The 15,879-nt window shown below is 47.4% G+C and overlaps 1 protein-coding gene across 1 annotated transcript; it reads right to left on the reverse strand.

Moving 5' to 3' along the window:
* Positions 1-209: 209 nt before the first annotated feature.
* LOC125747757 (uncharacterized) lies at positions 210-15,630 on the reverse strand. Its single transcript, XM_049023229.1, has 6 exons — positions 12,358-15,630; positions 8,787-8,844; positions 8,441-8,528; positions 7,236-7,750; positions 3,817-4,089; positions 210-3,521 (listed from the first exon to the last, which is right to left on the reverse strand). Exons 1-6 carry the CDS (start codon positions 12,489-12,491, stop codon positions 3,018-3,020), a joined length of 1,572 nt encoding a protein of 523 aa, XP_048879186.1. The 5' UTR covers positions 12,492-15,630; the 3' UTR covers positions 210-3,017.
* Positions 15,631-15,879: the final 249 nt, after the last annotated feature.

The following is a 15,879-nucleotide window of genomic DNA, read 5'->3' on the forward strand; positions in this document are numbered from 1 at the left end:
GCTGGGGGACCGTCACTCCGCCTGTGACACTGCCTGCTAAATATAACTTTAAGGGTTTGCTTTTAAAGTCGAAAAACGTTTTTTTTCTCCCCTCAAAATATTTATTCTCAGTCTGTATGTATTAAAATGGGATAATAAGATGTATTCGATGATTAACCTTTACTAGTGAATTATAACCATACTTTCAGGAAAGAAAACTGGAAGCAATATCTATTTTAAGAGGCTTCTTTATTACAAAAGTATAAACTTCACTTTAACATTGTTATGAATAATTTTGATAAAAAACATTACAATCTTTTGCACATTAGCACTTAATAACATACAACCCTGTTATTGTTTAGCAAACATACAATGTAGCTGCCACACTAAATTAATCTGGATTTTAATTGACATGAATTATATCAGACTTTATGAGAACAGAAAACAAAACACGTGATTAGAATTCACATCATAACTGTTGAAATCTGAGCCGTAGTCATTCCCGACACAAAACGAGAAAGGGAAATCTTTTTTTTTCTCTAAAAACATCGAGGATATTATTATTTTCTTTTGCAACATGTATACACATCGGATCAACAAAGTAGCACAACGTGTGCCGACCTCTTGGATGCAGTGAAGGAGATTTGTTCTCGTGGTTCGGCTTGTCTCTTTGCCATCGCGGCACGCACTGACCCTTTTCGCTTCACGCAGAAAAAGATGTAAGCTGCCGTATGGCTGTTTCCACCCAGCTCTGCCGTCTTAAATGATGCGTGTCCGACTTACGACTCTTCGGATCCGGACCCATGAGAGCCTGTGCGGCTGCCGCTAATCAGTGCGGGACGAGTCCAGCCAGTGCTACGTTGTACTTTATCTCAGTGGACCGTAGAGTTCCTGGGTGGGCCAGAGTGGAAGGGTCAACACCCTTTTGGTTCCTCAGCCTTCGGGCAGGAGATAAGACTTGCTGCCCCGCACTATTCCGGTTAGGCAGACAGAAGCCTGGGCCATGCAGAAATGCCAAACACCCTACAAGATCGTAATCCAGTTTCTAAACATTGTGCTCTTTGACAAAAACAAACGAACCGGAAAACAGGAACGCATATGTTACAACAGCAGCAAATAAAACATTTCCACCACTTACAGGGTTTTCAAAAGCATGCATCTTGGAAGCATGCAAATTGCATCAACGGCGTCACCGAAAGAAACACGTACGAATGGCAGTGAACTAGCGTCTGTGTAGTACGGTGTGGTGTGTGTATGATGTGCTAAGAAAAAGCAGTGCTTTTAAAAATACAATGCATTTATGACCACCAGTAATGTGTACATGATTGACATGAGTAAAACAACTTTATTTTCCCCCCCATAGAGTTCCCTTTGTGAATTCTGTAGGAATCTATGGAAAATTCATCAATTATACCTAAACAATATATTTTCCTCTTTCCCTGAGCTACCTTTTTAAATCAATTTCAGTAATTTTTAAAATATATATTTGGTGTTTTAAAGATAATTTTTGCACTATACAAGATAGCCTGAGGCTCAGGGACTTCAGCAAGCCTACAGGCAGTACTGGTTCAAACCCATGTGACACCTAGGTGAGCTTCACCAATATCGCCTCTGTCCTCTTCCAAGTAAAACTGGCTGACTGTCAGCACCTGCCAGAAGATGGCGCCCTACACGGCCACCTAATGGGTTTACCAGCACCGCCTACAGAAAGCTGTTCAACAATTTCTTCAACAATAATATAAGCAACCAATTCATTTGTTTTGTCCTGAAGTCTTTCCACAGTCATCTGCCTCTTGGTGTGTGTGTCCTTGCAACAAAACCAAGGCAGATTTGCATGACTGATCTTTCCTATGTCACTCGAAAGAACACGACCGTATTATCTAGATGAAGCATTCTAACCCATAATCTCTGGACATGTATATTTTTATTTATTTCGCAGACACTTTTAGGTGTCTGTACACAATTGATGTACAATTGAGAAAGCGGGGTCGGTCAGGGGACCTTCCAAAATTCAACCCCCTGACCTTTCAAAAATGCCAGTGAACACAGACGATTTTCAGGAATGATGATGGCTGACTGGACCCTTACCCAGCGCAGTGCTAGTGTGCCCAATAGGTGTGTACATCCTCCCTACTGTGTGTGAAAGGTCACATGGCTCCAGGGGGATGCCACAAAACTCAGTAGGCGTTTTGCTGGTCCCATAGCTCCATTAACTTCAAATATTTTTCATTCAGATCAGGATGACGCAATGTGATACCCACCGGTTGTTTGTTTTAATGGTTGTTTTTTGTTTCAAGCCTTAAACTTTCGAATATGACCTTGGTGTTAGTTCGTAATATGTGTTATTAGTCATAAATATCATAATGCATTTTTCAAAATGTACAGTTTTTAGCCTTGAAACTTGAAAGCTTCAGTGAAATTTGGGGATTTTCCGGTCTGCTTGTTATTTGTGTCTAAGCAGCTTTTCCGGGCGTGTTTGTGAGGTCAGCTGCTTCTTCATCCGAGACTGTGTGTCTGCATCCATCGGCATAGATGGACAAGCCACTGCATTTTGCTGAGTGCTGTGGACTGGATTTTGTGGGACAATCATTGACATTAATGGAATATTTGACCTACAGGTGAGTCTTGCATATATTTTTTTAAGGGTTGGATTTTTTTTGCAACAGCTTTCTGTGTATGTGCTTACAAGCCACCTTGAAGGATTTGATCTGTGTGCACGTGTGTAAGTGTGCACACCTATGTGTATGGGTATTGAGAGAAAAATAGATAGACACAGAGGCCGCATGGGTAAGTCTTTACACGACGCATGAATGTATAAGTGGAGGCGGGAGGGTGGCTGTGCAAAGCTCTGCAGCACTGCTCTCTATGCCCACCTCCCAGCCACCCCCTGCCTAGCAGGAACAACACTCTGGATCACTAAGGGGCTTCACAGTGGGAGAGTCTCTTTGCAGCGGCGCCCCCTGCTGGTAGCCAGACTGGCACCTACCATGTGCTCATTTTCCAAAGGGGCAAGGCGGGACTGCAGGGGCAGGGGGCCCCTACAGGCCCGTGACGTACATCTCCATGCCGTCGTTGAAGGTGAAGATGGTGGTGGTGCTGCAGCTGGGCACACCCTGCCGCACGTTGCTGATGCTGTCGTACAGGGTCTCGTTCGGGGGGGCCTTGACGGGCAGCCCTTGTGGAGGCAGCAGCGCCTTCTTCTTCCTCGGCTTCAGTGTGGCGTTGGGAGGCCGCTCCTGCTTCCAGGAGGTGTCCACGGCCTCATAGGCGGAGTCCAACTCTTCCATGGACCCAGCCCTTGCCGGCCACGGCTTCTCGCTGATGGCCTCATAGCAAGGGTCCTCAGGTGGGGGTGCCACCCGACCGTCCTGCTGGCAGCCGCCCGTCGCCCACAACTGGGGTTTGACCACCACACTGAAGCCGGCCGAGCAGCCCTCCCTGGCCAGCGTCCGCTGCCCGCTGCTGTCTCTGGATGGTGGAGAACCAGGTGTGGGTCTCTTCTTCTTAAGGGGTTTCCCAGGTTTTGAGTAGACTTCAGGGACCTGGCCAGGTTGAGGAGAGAGAAATATGTCAGGAACCTGTCTGTGGGGGATGGAGCTCAAGACCCTAAATGCCTAGAAGGTATGTCTTCTTCGTTCCAGAAAGTCCCAGATAACGACTAACCGTATGCAGGTGTCCTTATAGTCGCTGTTCTGCTCAGTGCAATTTTATTTGATGTTTCAAAGACTATTCAGATATGTAGACTACATGCTATATGCTAATGAGCGTCACACCTGTGAGGGTCATCAAGATCACACTAACAGCCTCACATACTGTACGCACACACCCGGCACTCACCCCCACTGCCACGGAATGCATCTGAGGGCCCCCGCCCTCTGCGTTACTGGGCTTTAAGGGGCATGGGGGCTTGGCCTGGAACATGCTGAGGTCGTCCTCCTCAGGGGGCTTCCATATGTACTCCTCCCCGTTCCCCATGAACACCGCCTCCTGGTGGCGAGAAGGCAGAGAGACCATGTGTGCAAAGCACCAGATTCTTGTCAGCCCACACTCACACATGAACAGCGCCTCCTGGTGGTGAGAAAGTAGAGATGCTGTGTGCAAAGCACCTGACTCTCGTCAGACGACATTCACACAGCACAGACACAATTCGATTACTACAGTCCCTTCTGCTTTAGGGAGTTAGGGTTAGGAAGATATAATACAGTTGCTCTGTGGGGGGGATGGTAAGGTTTCTCCTTGGGGGGCAGTGGTATGGTTTCTCTGTGTGGGGAGGGACAGTTTTTCCTTCCTTGGGGGGATGGTGGTATGGTTTTTCCATGGGGGGGTGGTACGGTATCTCTATGGGGGGGGCGGGATGGTAAGGTTTCTCTGTGTGGGGGGGGAGGTTGTACGGTTTCTCTGTGGGGGGTGATAAGGTTTCTCCTTGGGGGGCAGTGGTATGGTTTCTGTGTGTGTGGGGGGGGGCAGTTTTTCCTTCCTTGGAGGGATGCTGGTATGGTTTCTCCATGGGGGGGTTGTACGGTATCTCTATGGGGGGGGCGGGATGGTAAGGTTTCTCTGTGGGGGGGGGGGTGTGGTGGTAAGGTTTCTCCTGGGCGGGGTGGTACAGTATTTCTATGAAAACAACTAGCAATACTCTCTCATTTGTTGACATTTACAATTTCAGTGACATAAAATTTAGATTTCATAAAATCAAAATTTAAGTCAGTGCTCCTTCTCTCCATGGTGTGTCAGCAGGTTACAACGGCGTGTCTGTGATCAGACGGCTGTGGTTGGCTGAGTGACTTCACCATTCACCCTGCTTTTTCAAAAACACTTGTCTCTTTGGATAAAAGTGTCTGCTTAATAAATGTATAAATTCCACATTGCTTACTGGAATGTTCTGTTCTTTTAAATGCACAACTATATGGTATTTGCACATTATTTCGCTCAAACTGAATCACTGATTTTTTTTAATCATCTACTTTAGGCCTTGGGAATATCCTATAGCAGTCAGAACATCCCAGAACGTGAGTGAAGCTCAGAGTCATCAGTGGACGTCTGTTCCTTGGACTGCACTGTGAACAGTGTGAAGGTCTTTGAACGAGTGTCTCACTGGAACTATACACTCACATTCACCTCCCTGCAAAGATTCATTCTTCCGCTTTTCCTTAGAAATATGATATGAATGTTGCTTCCCTCCTTGACTAAAAATGGCGAATGAGAGCCAGTGAGGTACGCAAGGGCGTGCTATAAGGGAGCATATTATTGGCTGGAAACTAAACCTGGGACTGAATGCTTACAGTTAATGAATGAACGTGAGCCTCTAGTTTAGTTCTGAAGGAGGGACCTGAAAGAGTGAGCGAAATACACCATGTACTTGTGTAGTAAATAGCCTACATGCGCGGAGACTTTCCTTTCGCCAGAAATGGATTTTAGAGATGCAATATTTTCATGACTTGAAATGATTTTAACCAAAGGTTTGTTAGTATTTGGAGTAGTTATTTGACTTTGTGATGGGCTGTTAGGTTTGCATTTTTAACAAATACAACTATAATGAATTTTTTTTTTCTCACATGACTTATTGGTGATATTTGATTTAATGTACTCCTTAGCACTATTTAGCCTAAATAATGGGATATTTTTGGACATAATTTTATGCGAACAGGAAGTGCCACTGAACAAGTTGGTGCATGACTCTTTTGGGCGAAGTGAATCAAACGAACCGTGTCTCAATAACGAGTCATTTCGCCCACGTCTACAGGCCAGAGGTGTCTACAGGCTACAGGCTACATGCTTTCCCACCTGACTATAGCAGTCAATCCCTGCTGATGTAACTTATCACCGCTTTAGATGTGTAAGAGCATTTGAATTAGCACCTGATGAACACCTGGATCTTTCAATAACAGTAACTCCTCTCCAAGAGACTGCTTCCATAGTTAAACTGGAACAGCTGTGCTTAGATAAAAAGCAGTACGTTTTAATTTCAGTTACTTTTGTCCAAAAAGATGTACGAATGAGAAAACAGAGTCAACCAGGCCCAAGAGCAATTGAGGGTTGGGGGCCTTGCTTTGCTGAGGGGCCCTATGTTAACATCACTTTGCTGACTCTAAGATTTTAACCAGTGACATTTTGATCACAGGTACAGTCCTCTAACCTGCTGAGCCAAACACCACTTCACACCACCAGCTCTTAATCTCTTAATTACATCTTCTTTGTCTGGGTTTAACATTGGAAAAACGGATCCTGGCAAAGACACTGAACAGATACTGAACAGAAGTGTGATGATCCACCATCTGTCTAAATCTGCTAATGCTAACATTCAGTCATCATTACTCCTGACTGTATGTCTTTCGAGTCCCGTTGCCACCCCGAGCGAGTACGTTGGTGTTTGGTGCCCTCTGGCGGCCGTTTAGTAGAAAAATCCTGATTTATAATTGCAGTCATATTAACGCGTTTTACTGTGACCTGGCAGTTATCAGTTTCATCAGCACAGGCACATGGATGCCACACCTACTGACTGTAAAGTCAGTCCCAAAGAAAAATAACCACGCAACTCCAGGCCCGCTGATCTTTATTGTCTTTTTGTGGAGATTTGATGCTGATGTTCAAGGCGCAAACGGCGCTATCAAAAGAACTGTTTTCCCACACGTTTGTTTTGTGTGGGGGCGAAATCTCCGTTTCAGCGGATTGCATCATTCCCGCAGACACGGCTCGGAGCTCGAAGCACTGAGCGAGCGTTAAATGCATCCAGGCAGTGCTGTCACTCAGACTTAAGCTCACCACCGCAGCTCTGCTATAGGTTAGACACATATTAATGTGCGGGCATCGCAGGAACCTTATAAGGCACAGAGTCCCTCAAAACGCTCGCCCGTGACGTCACGCCCGTTTGGGACCCGGCGCGATAAGACTGCAGGATCAAAGAGCTCTGGTGCTGCTAAAACCCAGAGCAGCTAAAACATAAAGTCTCTGCACTGGTGTATGCTTGATGGAAACCTCCCCCTGTGGGCACCGCCCACACTGTACCCTTTTCTCTGTTACTATCAGCTTTGACGTGAAAGAATAACGGTGATTCGGAGCGAGGGACGCACCTTAGGGAAGGAGGGCAGCTGGAAGGGCTCTATGTTCTTCCTTGTGACCTTCTGGCTATGGGGGTGTGGTGGGGGCGGGGCATGATGTGGAGGGGGAGGGGCATGATGTGGAGGGGGAGGGGCATGATGTGGAGGGGGCGGGGCATGATGTGGAGGGGGCGGGGCATGATGTGGAGGGGGCGGGGCATGATGTGGAGGAGGTGGGGCATGGTGCAGGTCCGTATTTGAGTGACGCTGCTGCTCCCTCTCCCCCGGCTCCCCCCCGCCGACGTCCTTCCGCTGTGGTTTGTCAGGCTTCCTGACTTTTCTCACACAGGCATATTCGGCGGTCACTGGGTCCGGGCCCGGTCCCGGCACTGGCGGCACCTCGACGCCGATGGCCATAGCCATATCGTCCATGCCTTCAGTGTGCTCTGGGCTGTGTGGTGCGGGCGTGTTGGCGGGCACCGGCGGAGCGGGCGTGTCTGTCTCTCCGGCCCGCCCCCCGACCATTTCGTACAGGGCGTCGTCTTGGCAGCCACGCGCGGGCGAGGAGCGCTGGCCCACCTCGGAGTAGGTATGCTCGCGTTCATCCCCAGAGCCACCTGCGGGGATCTGTGGCAGCTGGCGGACCGGGCCACTGCGCAGGTCTGAGTTGGAGCGCCGACGCCGGCTGGGCAGCAGGAGCAGATCCATGCTGGCAGGTCGGCTTTTTGAGGCACCTGGGGTGGAGAGAAGAGAGAGAGGGATAGGGTTAGGGAAAGAGAGAGAGAGGGATAGGGTTAGGGAAAGAGAGAGAGAAAGGGGGAGGGAGACCGTGGAGGAGAGAGAGAGAGAGGAGCGAGGGAGAGCATAAGGGAAAGAGAGAGAGGGAGAGCATGAAGGAGTGAGAGGGAGGGAGAGAGACAGAGAGAGAGCATGATGGAGAGAGAGGGAGAGAGAGAGGGAGGAAGAGCATGGGGGAGGAGAGAAAGTATGAGGGGGAGAGAGAGGGTGGAGGAGAGAGAGAAAAAGAGAGAGCATGAGGGAGAGAGAGAGTGAGAGATACAGAGAGAGAGAGAATGAGGGAGAGAAGGAGTGTCTGAACTGTCCTGCATCTACAGCTCAGGGAGCTTCTCAAAACTTGTGTGTGCAGTCAGTTTGACTCCTGAGTATTCAGTGCTCTAAGGGATGAGTCCCTAACTCTGTGTGGCAGTTTGACTCCTAAATACTCAGTATAGTTTCTCTAATTTTATGTGACAGATTTATTCCTGATTACTCAGTACAGCAATAGTGCTTCGCTAAGTCTGTTTGGCAACTCCTGACTCCTTAGTACTTAATAAATATTTCTGTGGCATTTTCAGTTCCCTGATGCATGCATCCATCCATCCATCCATCCATCCATCCATCTCAAGATGGGGTTGCCTACTCACTCTTGCCATTGCAGTTGGGTTTGTTCATCTGGTGCAGCTTGGTATCGGATTTGCTGATGGAGCGCAGCTTCGACTGGCGCAGCCGGCTCTGCAAAGACAGGGACCCAATCGCAGCCTGAGCAGGGGGTCATGTGACATGCATCATGGTCATGTGAGATGATCCTGTAAAAAGCCTGTGCGTCACGTGCAGTTGGATGTGAAAGTAAGCAGTGCCTGGGAGATGTGAATGGGGGGGGGGGGGTGTTTGCACGGCTCAGGTGCAGCTTAGCAGTATTACTGCATGACAGAAAGTGCTAAATAAGTGAGAAGTGCGTTGAAAAGTGTATTAAAAGAGCACCGTATATACCATGTCCATGATCCTGTGCTTTGCCCCCTCTGTCGGGACATTGTTTGACTTCCCTTTCCTGAAAACAGAGGAAGACAAAAAGGTGAGGAGATGGAGTGATGGAGGATGAGGGCAAAAATGGAGAATGACCCTGATGGACCAGATCAACGTGCAACTGTTTCTCCGTCCAACAGCATGTGGTTTGCTAAAATCAGCACTAACAGCTCGCCCCACTCAGGCTGACGGCACAATCCTCAGCCTCATGAGCATGTCGGGAACGCCGCTAATTGAATGGTGATTTCGGCATTCCTGTAAATGACATCACAGACGTGCGAGATACACATGTGGAGGGGAGGCACAGTCTCATAGCATGTATGTGCTACATACGTCACACGGTGCATATCCATAGAAAGTGGACTCTGCTCTTTAAGTCTAATCCTCCTCATAAAGATGCATGGACAAGCTGAGTGGGGGGAGGAAACGTGATTATTCTCGTTTGTGTGCCTGAACGGCAGCCTGATCTCATACCAGCACCGCCACCCCACCAACACCCCCTAACACTAACACTAACAGTACAGTCTCCAGCAAATCCCCAGTGCTATCCCAGTTTATAATCCTAAATCCCCTTCTGTGTAGCTTGATTGTTTACATGTATAAAAGATTGGCTTCTCAGCTGCGACTCCCCAGCCTCAGCCCTGGTGCAGAGTGGCCTGGATCATTCTAGAATCCCTATATCACCGTAAAGCCAAGGTTTGTGTCAAGCGACTCTCCCCGGACAGGGTAGGATTCCGGAACCCCCCTCGGGCCCTCACCCCCCCCCCCCCCCCAGCAGGCGGATGGGTAGACAATAAGTCTTCATTTTGAGGCAGGCTTAAGCGGCATTAGGCACCGTGTTGATAAAACCCAAACCCGGCACAGACGCCGACATGTCGGGGGGGGGGAAGTAAAACATGACAATGCCTCTCCATCAGGGTCGCGTGAATTCTGCCTGCCATACCCCTAGCAACAAAGGCCACCAGGAAAAGCCCAATTGGTTCTTTGCCCGCATCCCCTCCATTGTCTGCTGGAGAAACCCCCCCCCCCCCCTCCGGCAGTCAGAGAGACCCCACCCCCTGATAATGGCACGCTCCACATCCTTTTGGAAAGGCGTCTGATCCGTTCTGACAATAAATTGCATTAGTATTCAGAGTACGCCTCGTCTCTGCGAGGCAGTGGGGGGGGGGGGGGGGGGGTTAGGGTGGCACTGACGCACCCAGAGGCAGCTGCCCGAGTTTTCTGACCACACCGGCCATTCTGCTCATAATGCGTTTGCCCAGAGGAGCCCCTCCACAGGAGAGCAGCGTTACACAGAACCCCAGGTGACACCCCCCGACGACAAGCAGCATGACGACGAGTCCCCTACCGCCTCCGTGGGTCCAACACTAAAAAGCCACACCTGCCATATTCAAGGCTTCATCTGTGTCCATCTCCGTTACAGCGAGCAAATGCATCTTATTTTATGCTTACTTACAGGAGTTTGGAAGCCAATCTGTTTACACTGCCCCCTACTGATATACTTACACTGTTTCTGTTATCAAATGTACAACAGCACTAGCTCCCCAGCACCCAAAACTGCTGGGATGACGATTGCTTCCATAACCAACATGCCCTCTGCCTTCTCTGTAAGCTCAGTCATTCAGGCTTGACTGATGCTCATATATTATTACTGGTTTCAGGCTTTTTCCAAGGGCAGCTAAAGGGTCCTTACTTGACATTGGTTTCACTTACGGACTTCAGTAATTATCTGCACCAGAACAATCGGTAATACTAACTTGATGTTTCCATGCCATCAAAAATGAAAACACAATTTTAAGGAGTAATTAAGTTCACAGACTGGAGACAGATCAAACACAGGATTGTAACGCTGATAACTGTAGCTTGAAGACTCCCTCATCAGGGTGGACTGAGCACCTGCAGCTCCACAGAAATGAATCATAAAGGAAAGACATGTTGCTACAGTCATCCGTTTTACGCAACATGAAAAACCTTCAAGGGGGAATATGAAAGCCCCCTCCCCGGGCCTCAGTGGCAGGGGGGTTCGTAGTTCTGCTCTCTTCTATTTTGGGGTTCTTGGTTTCATCAAAGTTGAAACCCCCCAACTTTAAAGAATTTGCTCCTTCAGCGTTGAGCGCAGATGCTGATGTGAGCATAGAGAGAAATCGAGGAGGACGGATCACGCCAGACCCCGCGGAGCACGTCCACATCAGCAGCGGGTGGAGTCAGAGCATGAACTGCATGTTTATGAAGCGGGGGGGTGGGGGGGGGTCCTTCTATCGCCCCCTTTCATTTTTAAAGCCCGGGTCCCTGAGCCACACTTCTAATGATCGATACAGAATCATACATTTTAATGCCGCGTCCGTCTCTTATTACTCTTAGCACAGCACCTGCCACGGCCAGAGTTTAATCTGTTTATGGGGCCGAAAATGGTAGCCAAGCGATTCGGAGGGCTTCTCAGCAGAGCAACGGAAATGCCCCTGGGGGGGCAGCCGGGCTCGTTTCACGCATAAACTCCTGACCATGGGGGTCGACAAACCTACAAAAATCCTCCTTCCTGTCCGCACCCTGCCGACGCCCTGGTGGATGGTGGAATTGGAATGCTGGAAGGGTTTTGGGGGGGGGGGGGGGGGGGTGGCTATGGCGCACAGTAGAGATGGGGGGGGGGGGGGGGCTATGGCGCACAGTAGAGATGCACCAGATATTTTTTCGATCCAAAGTTTTGAGTTATTATTCTGAAAAAGTCATGACTGATAAGTCTGTTTCTTCAGATGGATTCATATCATTGGGGATGGACACAAGATTTAAACACCCATTCTGTTTGAAACACGGGACTTCGATTTCACTAACTAGCCATTTCATTTACTACAAAGATCTGTGGTGTGTGGCAGACCCTCCAAGCTAGTGCACTTGTGTAAATTCCTGCCATTGAAAAAAAAAAAGAATAGAAATATCAAACAAAAACAGCGTTTTACTTTATATTGCTGTTAGTAATTCATGTTTCACTAGCGAACTGCAGTAACGTTAATGTCAACAAAAGCGAATGCTGCATCACAAGATTTTTCCCTTCGACTGAAGTATATTCAAAGCTAATCCATTACTGTAAATAGTTTCTTTTTCCAATGCAAAACACAATCTTTCTAAAACTTTTTTTTTTCAGTTCATAATTGATCACTGTCCCCCAGTTAGAGAAGAGAGCTGGGCAAAGGGAATTCAGACTGTTCATAACCTTAGTTTAGTTAAGGGACAGCAACTTCATTGCCAATGAATATTAGGTCAGAAAATACAATTTTATTGGGACTTCACTGGCACTCCCACTTCCAGTCTATCTGAATACAGATACAGAAGCAAATCATTTTGTTGGTTGAAGAGATTTAGATACAAATAATGATGTTGATGTGCATCTCTAGTGTACAGACAGTATCACCACTGTCATGTGAGTCTATCAATAAGGAGCATATATTCCAAAAACCCTTACAGGGGGTGGGGTTCTGAGCTGAGGGAGGTGGGACAGACCCCAAGGGGTGGGGCTTAATGTAAAGGGGAGGCGGAGTCTCACCTCTGGCAGCCCACGCAGAGCAGCACGATGAGGATGGTGACCACAAAGGCGGAGGCGGCAGCAATGGCCCCCAACAGCAGGACCTTGCTGTAGGGAGGAGCACTCAAGTTCACCCCGTCCTGCATGGAGGCCATGTGACAGCAGCTGCACACACACACACACGCACACGCACTCACAAGCACGTGCTCACGCCCAGCTGCTCACAAACACACACACACGTGGTCCACTCTTCCAGATCTGTCGGGCTGGGAGGTGGAAAAGAGGAAGAAAACTGGTTACATTCTCTTTCCCGAGTGTCCTCTCCACCTGTGGGCGTGCTGAAGAAAGTAAGTGATGTTCTTTTTCAGTATGATGAAGGCTGAGATTTAACTGCGACTGCGGCATCAATCCCACACAGCATTTATGAGGCCTCTGAGACAGGTGAGAGGGCGGGAGTGTCACACTCAAACGGGCTGGGGTGCTACCGAGCTCTCTCACTGTGCTGAGATGAGCGGGAATGTGGTCTGATAAGTGCAGGTCACACCCTGTCCTAGTGCTTATATGTTGGCATTTGGTGAAAGTGTGCCTTTGACTTGTGTGGAAGGGCCACGTGTGAGGCTTTGCACTGGGCGTCATTGGCACTCGTCGTCTGGAATCCCAAACAGACCCTGAGAGCTATGGATTCCCCTACAGGATTAATTACCCCGTGTCCAGTGCAACGCACCTCTCTGCAAACACGGTGGACACACACCATCCCTAGGGGCCATCAACCCTGCAAGGAGCATTCTGAGGTTTTCTGATCGCTATTTCCATCTTGCTTCTTCAGTGTCCCTGTCAAAGGCTCATCCTGTTGTCCGATGGATACATGTCTTAACAAAGTGAAACCAACGACCTGTTTCAGCTACCTGTGGTACGTTGAACTGACAAGTTGTCAGGGGCTCAATTAACATCAAGTATTTTTACCTTTTTCTCATGTGCGAAGACCAACTATCAACAGATACATGAATTTTTAATAGATCAGGATCCAATTACTACCCATCCAACTTCAATAATTGCTCATCCGAGACAGGGCTGTAATGAGCCTGGATGGATGGATGGATGGATGGATGGATACAGGTAGTATGAAGCAATGAAACATCCACTTGAGTGAAAGCTGCAAGTTCAAGCCTCTGAAGTAAAGCTGTCATTGGTGAGCGAGCAGCAGATCTATTGCTGTGATCAGATAAGCCATGGCACTGCTGCATTTAACGCTATTCTCTCCTTATTGACTTATCCATCTTCCAGCTACTCATCTGCAAGAGGGTCACCAAGTCCCTGCGTCACTATAAATTCAAACGTCCCAACTGAGATGTTTTATTTTTCGCAGGGAACATTCTGTATGTTTTTATATCACACCATCTCTCTTTGGATTAAGAACATAAGAACATAAGGACATTGCAAATGGGAGGATGCCATTCAGCCCATTGAACTCGCTTGAAGGGAATTAAACTAATAATTTAAAGTTGGCAGGATACTGTCATGTTCAGATTTGAAGGAATCTAGGGTTTTAGCCTGCACTACCCCTTTGGGCAGACTATTCCACGCTCCAATTAGATGGTGTGAGAAGTTGTTCTTTCTCAGATCCTGACTAAAGTGTTCCCCCACTAGTTTCTGACTGCGGCCACGAGTTCCTGAATTAGAACTTATTTTGCAGCAACTATTTGGATGAACAGCATCTAAACCTGTTAGAATCTTATACACCTGATTCATGTCACTCATTAGTTTCATTTGCTCAAGGTTAACAAATTCAGCTCTGCCAGCTTCTGTTTGTAAGACAACGTGGCATGTTAACCATTTCGCCCTGGATAAACAACCCCTCTATGAATTTCACTGATAAAACCTGTGGCTCATGAGACCTATTCTCATGCCTTTATTCTTTGTCCTTGGCTGTTCTGGGAGCAGCCCATTGCAGAGGTGTCCTGACCCCCACCACAAGTTAGGGCGATGAAAAAAATTAAGGCCATGTAAATATGAACAAAATTTACCAAGGGGCAGTGGCAAACTCTAGACTTTCAAAACTTATCATATAGTAGTCATCATAGTAAATATTAAAATATTGCATTTGGTTGTTATTCTTAATGAAATGCAGCTCTACTTATATTGTATGTCAAACCTTCAACTGTGTAAATACTAACCTAGTGTGGTGATGCTTAGAAAGTGATGCCGACTGAAAAAGTTTTTAACAATTTTTAATTGTTAATTTTAGTTTTTAATAGGTGCACCCTTTTCTGAAATACATCCATTACACAAATAGAAGTAAAGGGAGTAACTTGACTGAAATATCAGTTGGCTACCCAGCATTAAATTACTGTTTTGCTCTACATTACATGTGCAACACAAACAGCAACAAAAGCCAGAACATCGTTGTAGTAGGAACGCACAATAATTAAGTCACATCTGTAAACACCCTATACTTTCTTTTGTTTTCACTCTCATCGTGTCCCCTAAATGCCAGCTCCTGCCAACCCAAGAACTATCACTTACTAGTGTTGACACTTTTCAACTGAAGAAGTACGTCATTTAACTCTTGGCTCTTTCACTTTGAGTATACCAATTCCTAGTCCACAAACCAAAAATGAACATCGACAAACATGTGCCTGATGGCTGAACTTATGTTCTGAATGGTTAAACGTGTCAATCATGTTTGTGTCGAGAACACGCAAGAGTGCATGTCAATGGAAAGACTTGGCGAAGCAAGCTTCACTGGGCAGGCTTAAGATACAAAACTTTGTGAGACATTTTTGAACACCTGCACTTTTTGGGTTTCACGTGGAAATGGTCGTTGTGATTGTACAATGGCATTAAAATGATATTTTTATGTAATATGAATGTTATATTTTTTTGGTGAAGCAGTGCTTCACCTCTTAGATAAACTGTCTCTGACTGGGGAATAAATTCAAGAGTTGAACCTGAAGGAGGTAGTAAAGCATGAACAGCTGGAGATTAACTCAAAACATGACCGAATAATAAATATTTTACAAGCCTAGAGAAGGAAATGTAAGGTACCCTAAAGGTCATAGTATGGCCCTTCTCAGACACATATTCCAGTGACACGCGTACATAATACGAAACTGTAATTTTCAACCAGCACTGCTTCAATCAGAGATACTTGTCTTTTTTCAGGACAGGGTGCAGCACCACCGCAGATCCTTGCATGAGGGTCATTGTGTGAAGATGAACTACGGATCATCAGGGTGATGAGTCATTGTTACTGTGACTCAGGCACAGAACATGACGCTGCCACGCTCACCACGTCTAGGGCGGGTGGCCCGGGGGAGGGGGGTGGAGACGGCAAATTAGGCCATAGCTGAAAAGTCTGAAACTACACGTGATTTAGTGCTCTTCAGGCTTCAGATTTCTGCAGGTTGGGGGGGGGGGGCGGACCGTACCCCTGGGGAGGTACCCTTCGGGTATCTGACAGGAGATGGATACCTTGCCTCCTCCTCCTTCATTATCTATGTTCTATCATTTTTACTGCATTCCACCAAGTATCCCGTACCAGCA

This window comes from Brienomyrus brachyistius, chromosome 8 (assembly GCF_023856365.1).
Source record: "Brienomyrus brachyistius isolate T26 chromosome 8, BBRACH_0.4, whole genome shotgun sequence".
Taxonomy (NCBI): Eukaryota; Metazoa; Chordata; class Actinopteri; order Osteoglossiformes; family Mormyridae; genus Brienomyrus; species Brienomyrus brachyistius.

What these genes read in the sequence shown, in the direction of transcription:
- LOC125747757 (XM_049023229.1), bottom strand. Translation starts at nt 12,491, where the DNA reads ATGGCCTCCATGCAGGACGGGGTGAACTTGAGTGCTCCTCCCTACAGC. An exon ending in CCCCACCTCCTCCACATCAT is followed by an intron (nt 4,090 to 7,235) that starts GCCCCGCCCCCT and finishes GTCTGACGAGAG; the next exon opens with TCAGGTGCTTTGCACACAGC. An exon ending in TGCATTCCGTGGCAGTGGGG is followed by an intron (nt 3,522 to 3,816) that starts GTGAGTGCCGGG and finishes CAACCTGGCCAG; the next exon opens with GTCCCTGAAGTCTACTCAAA.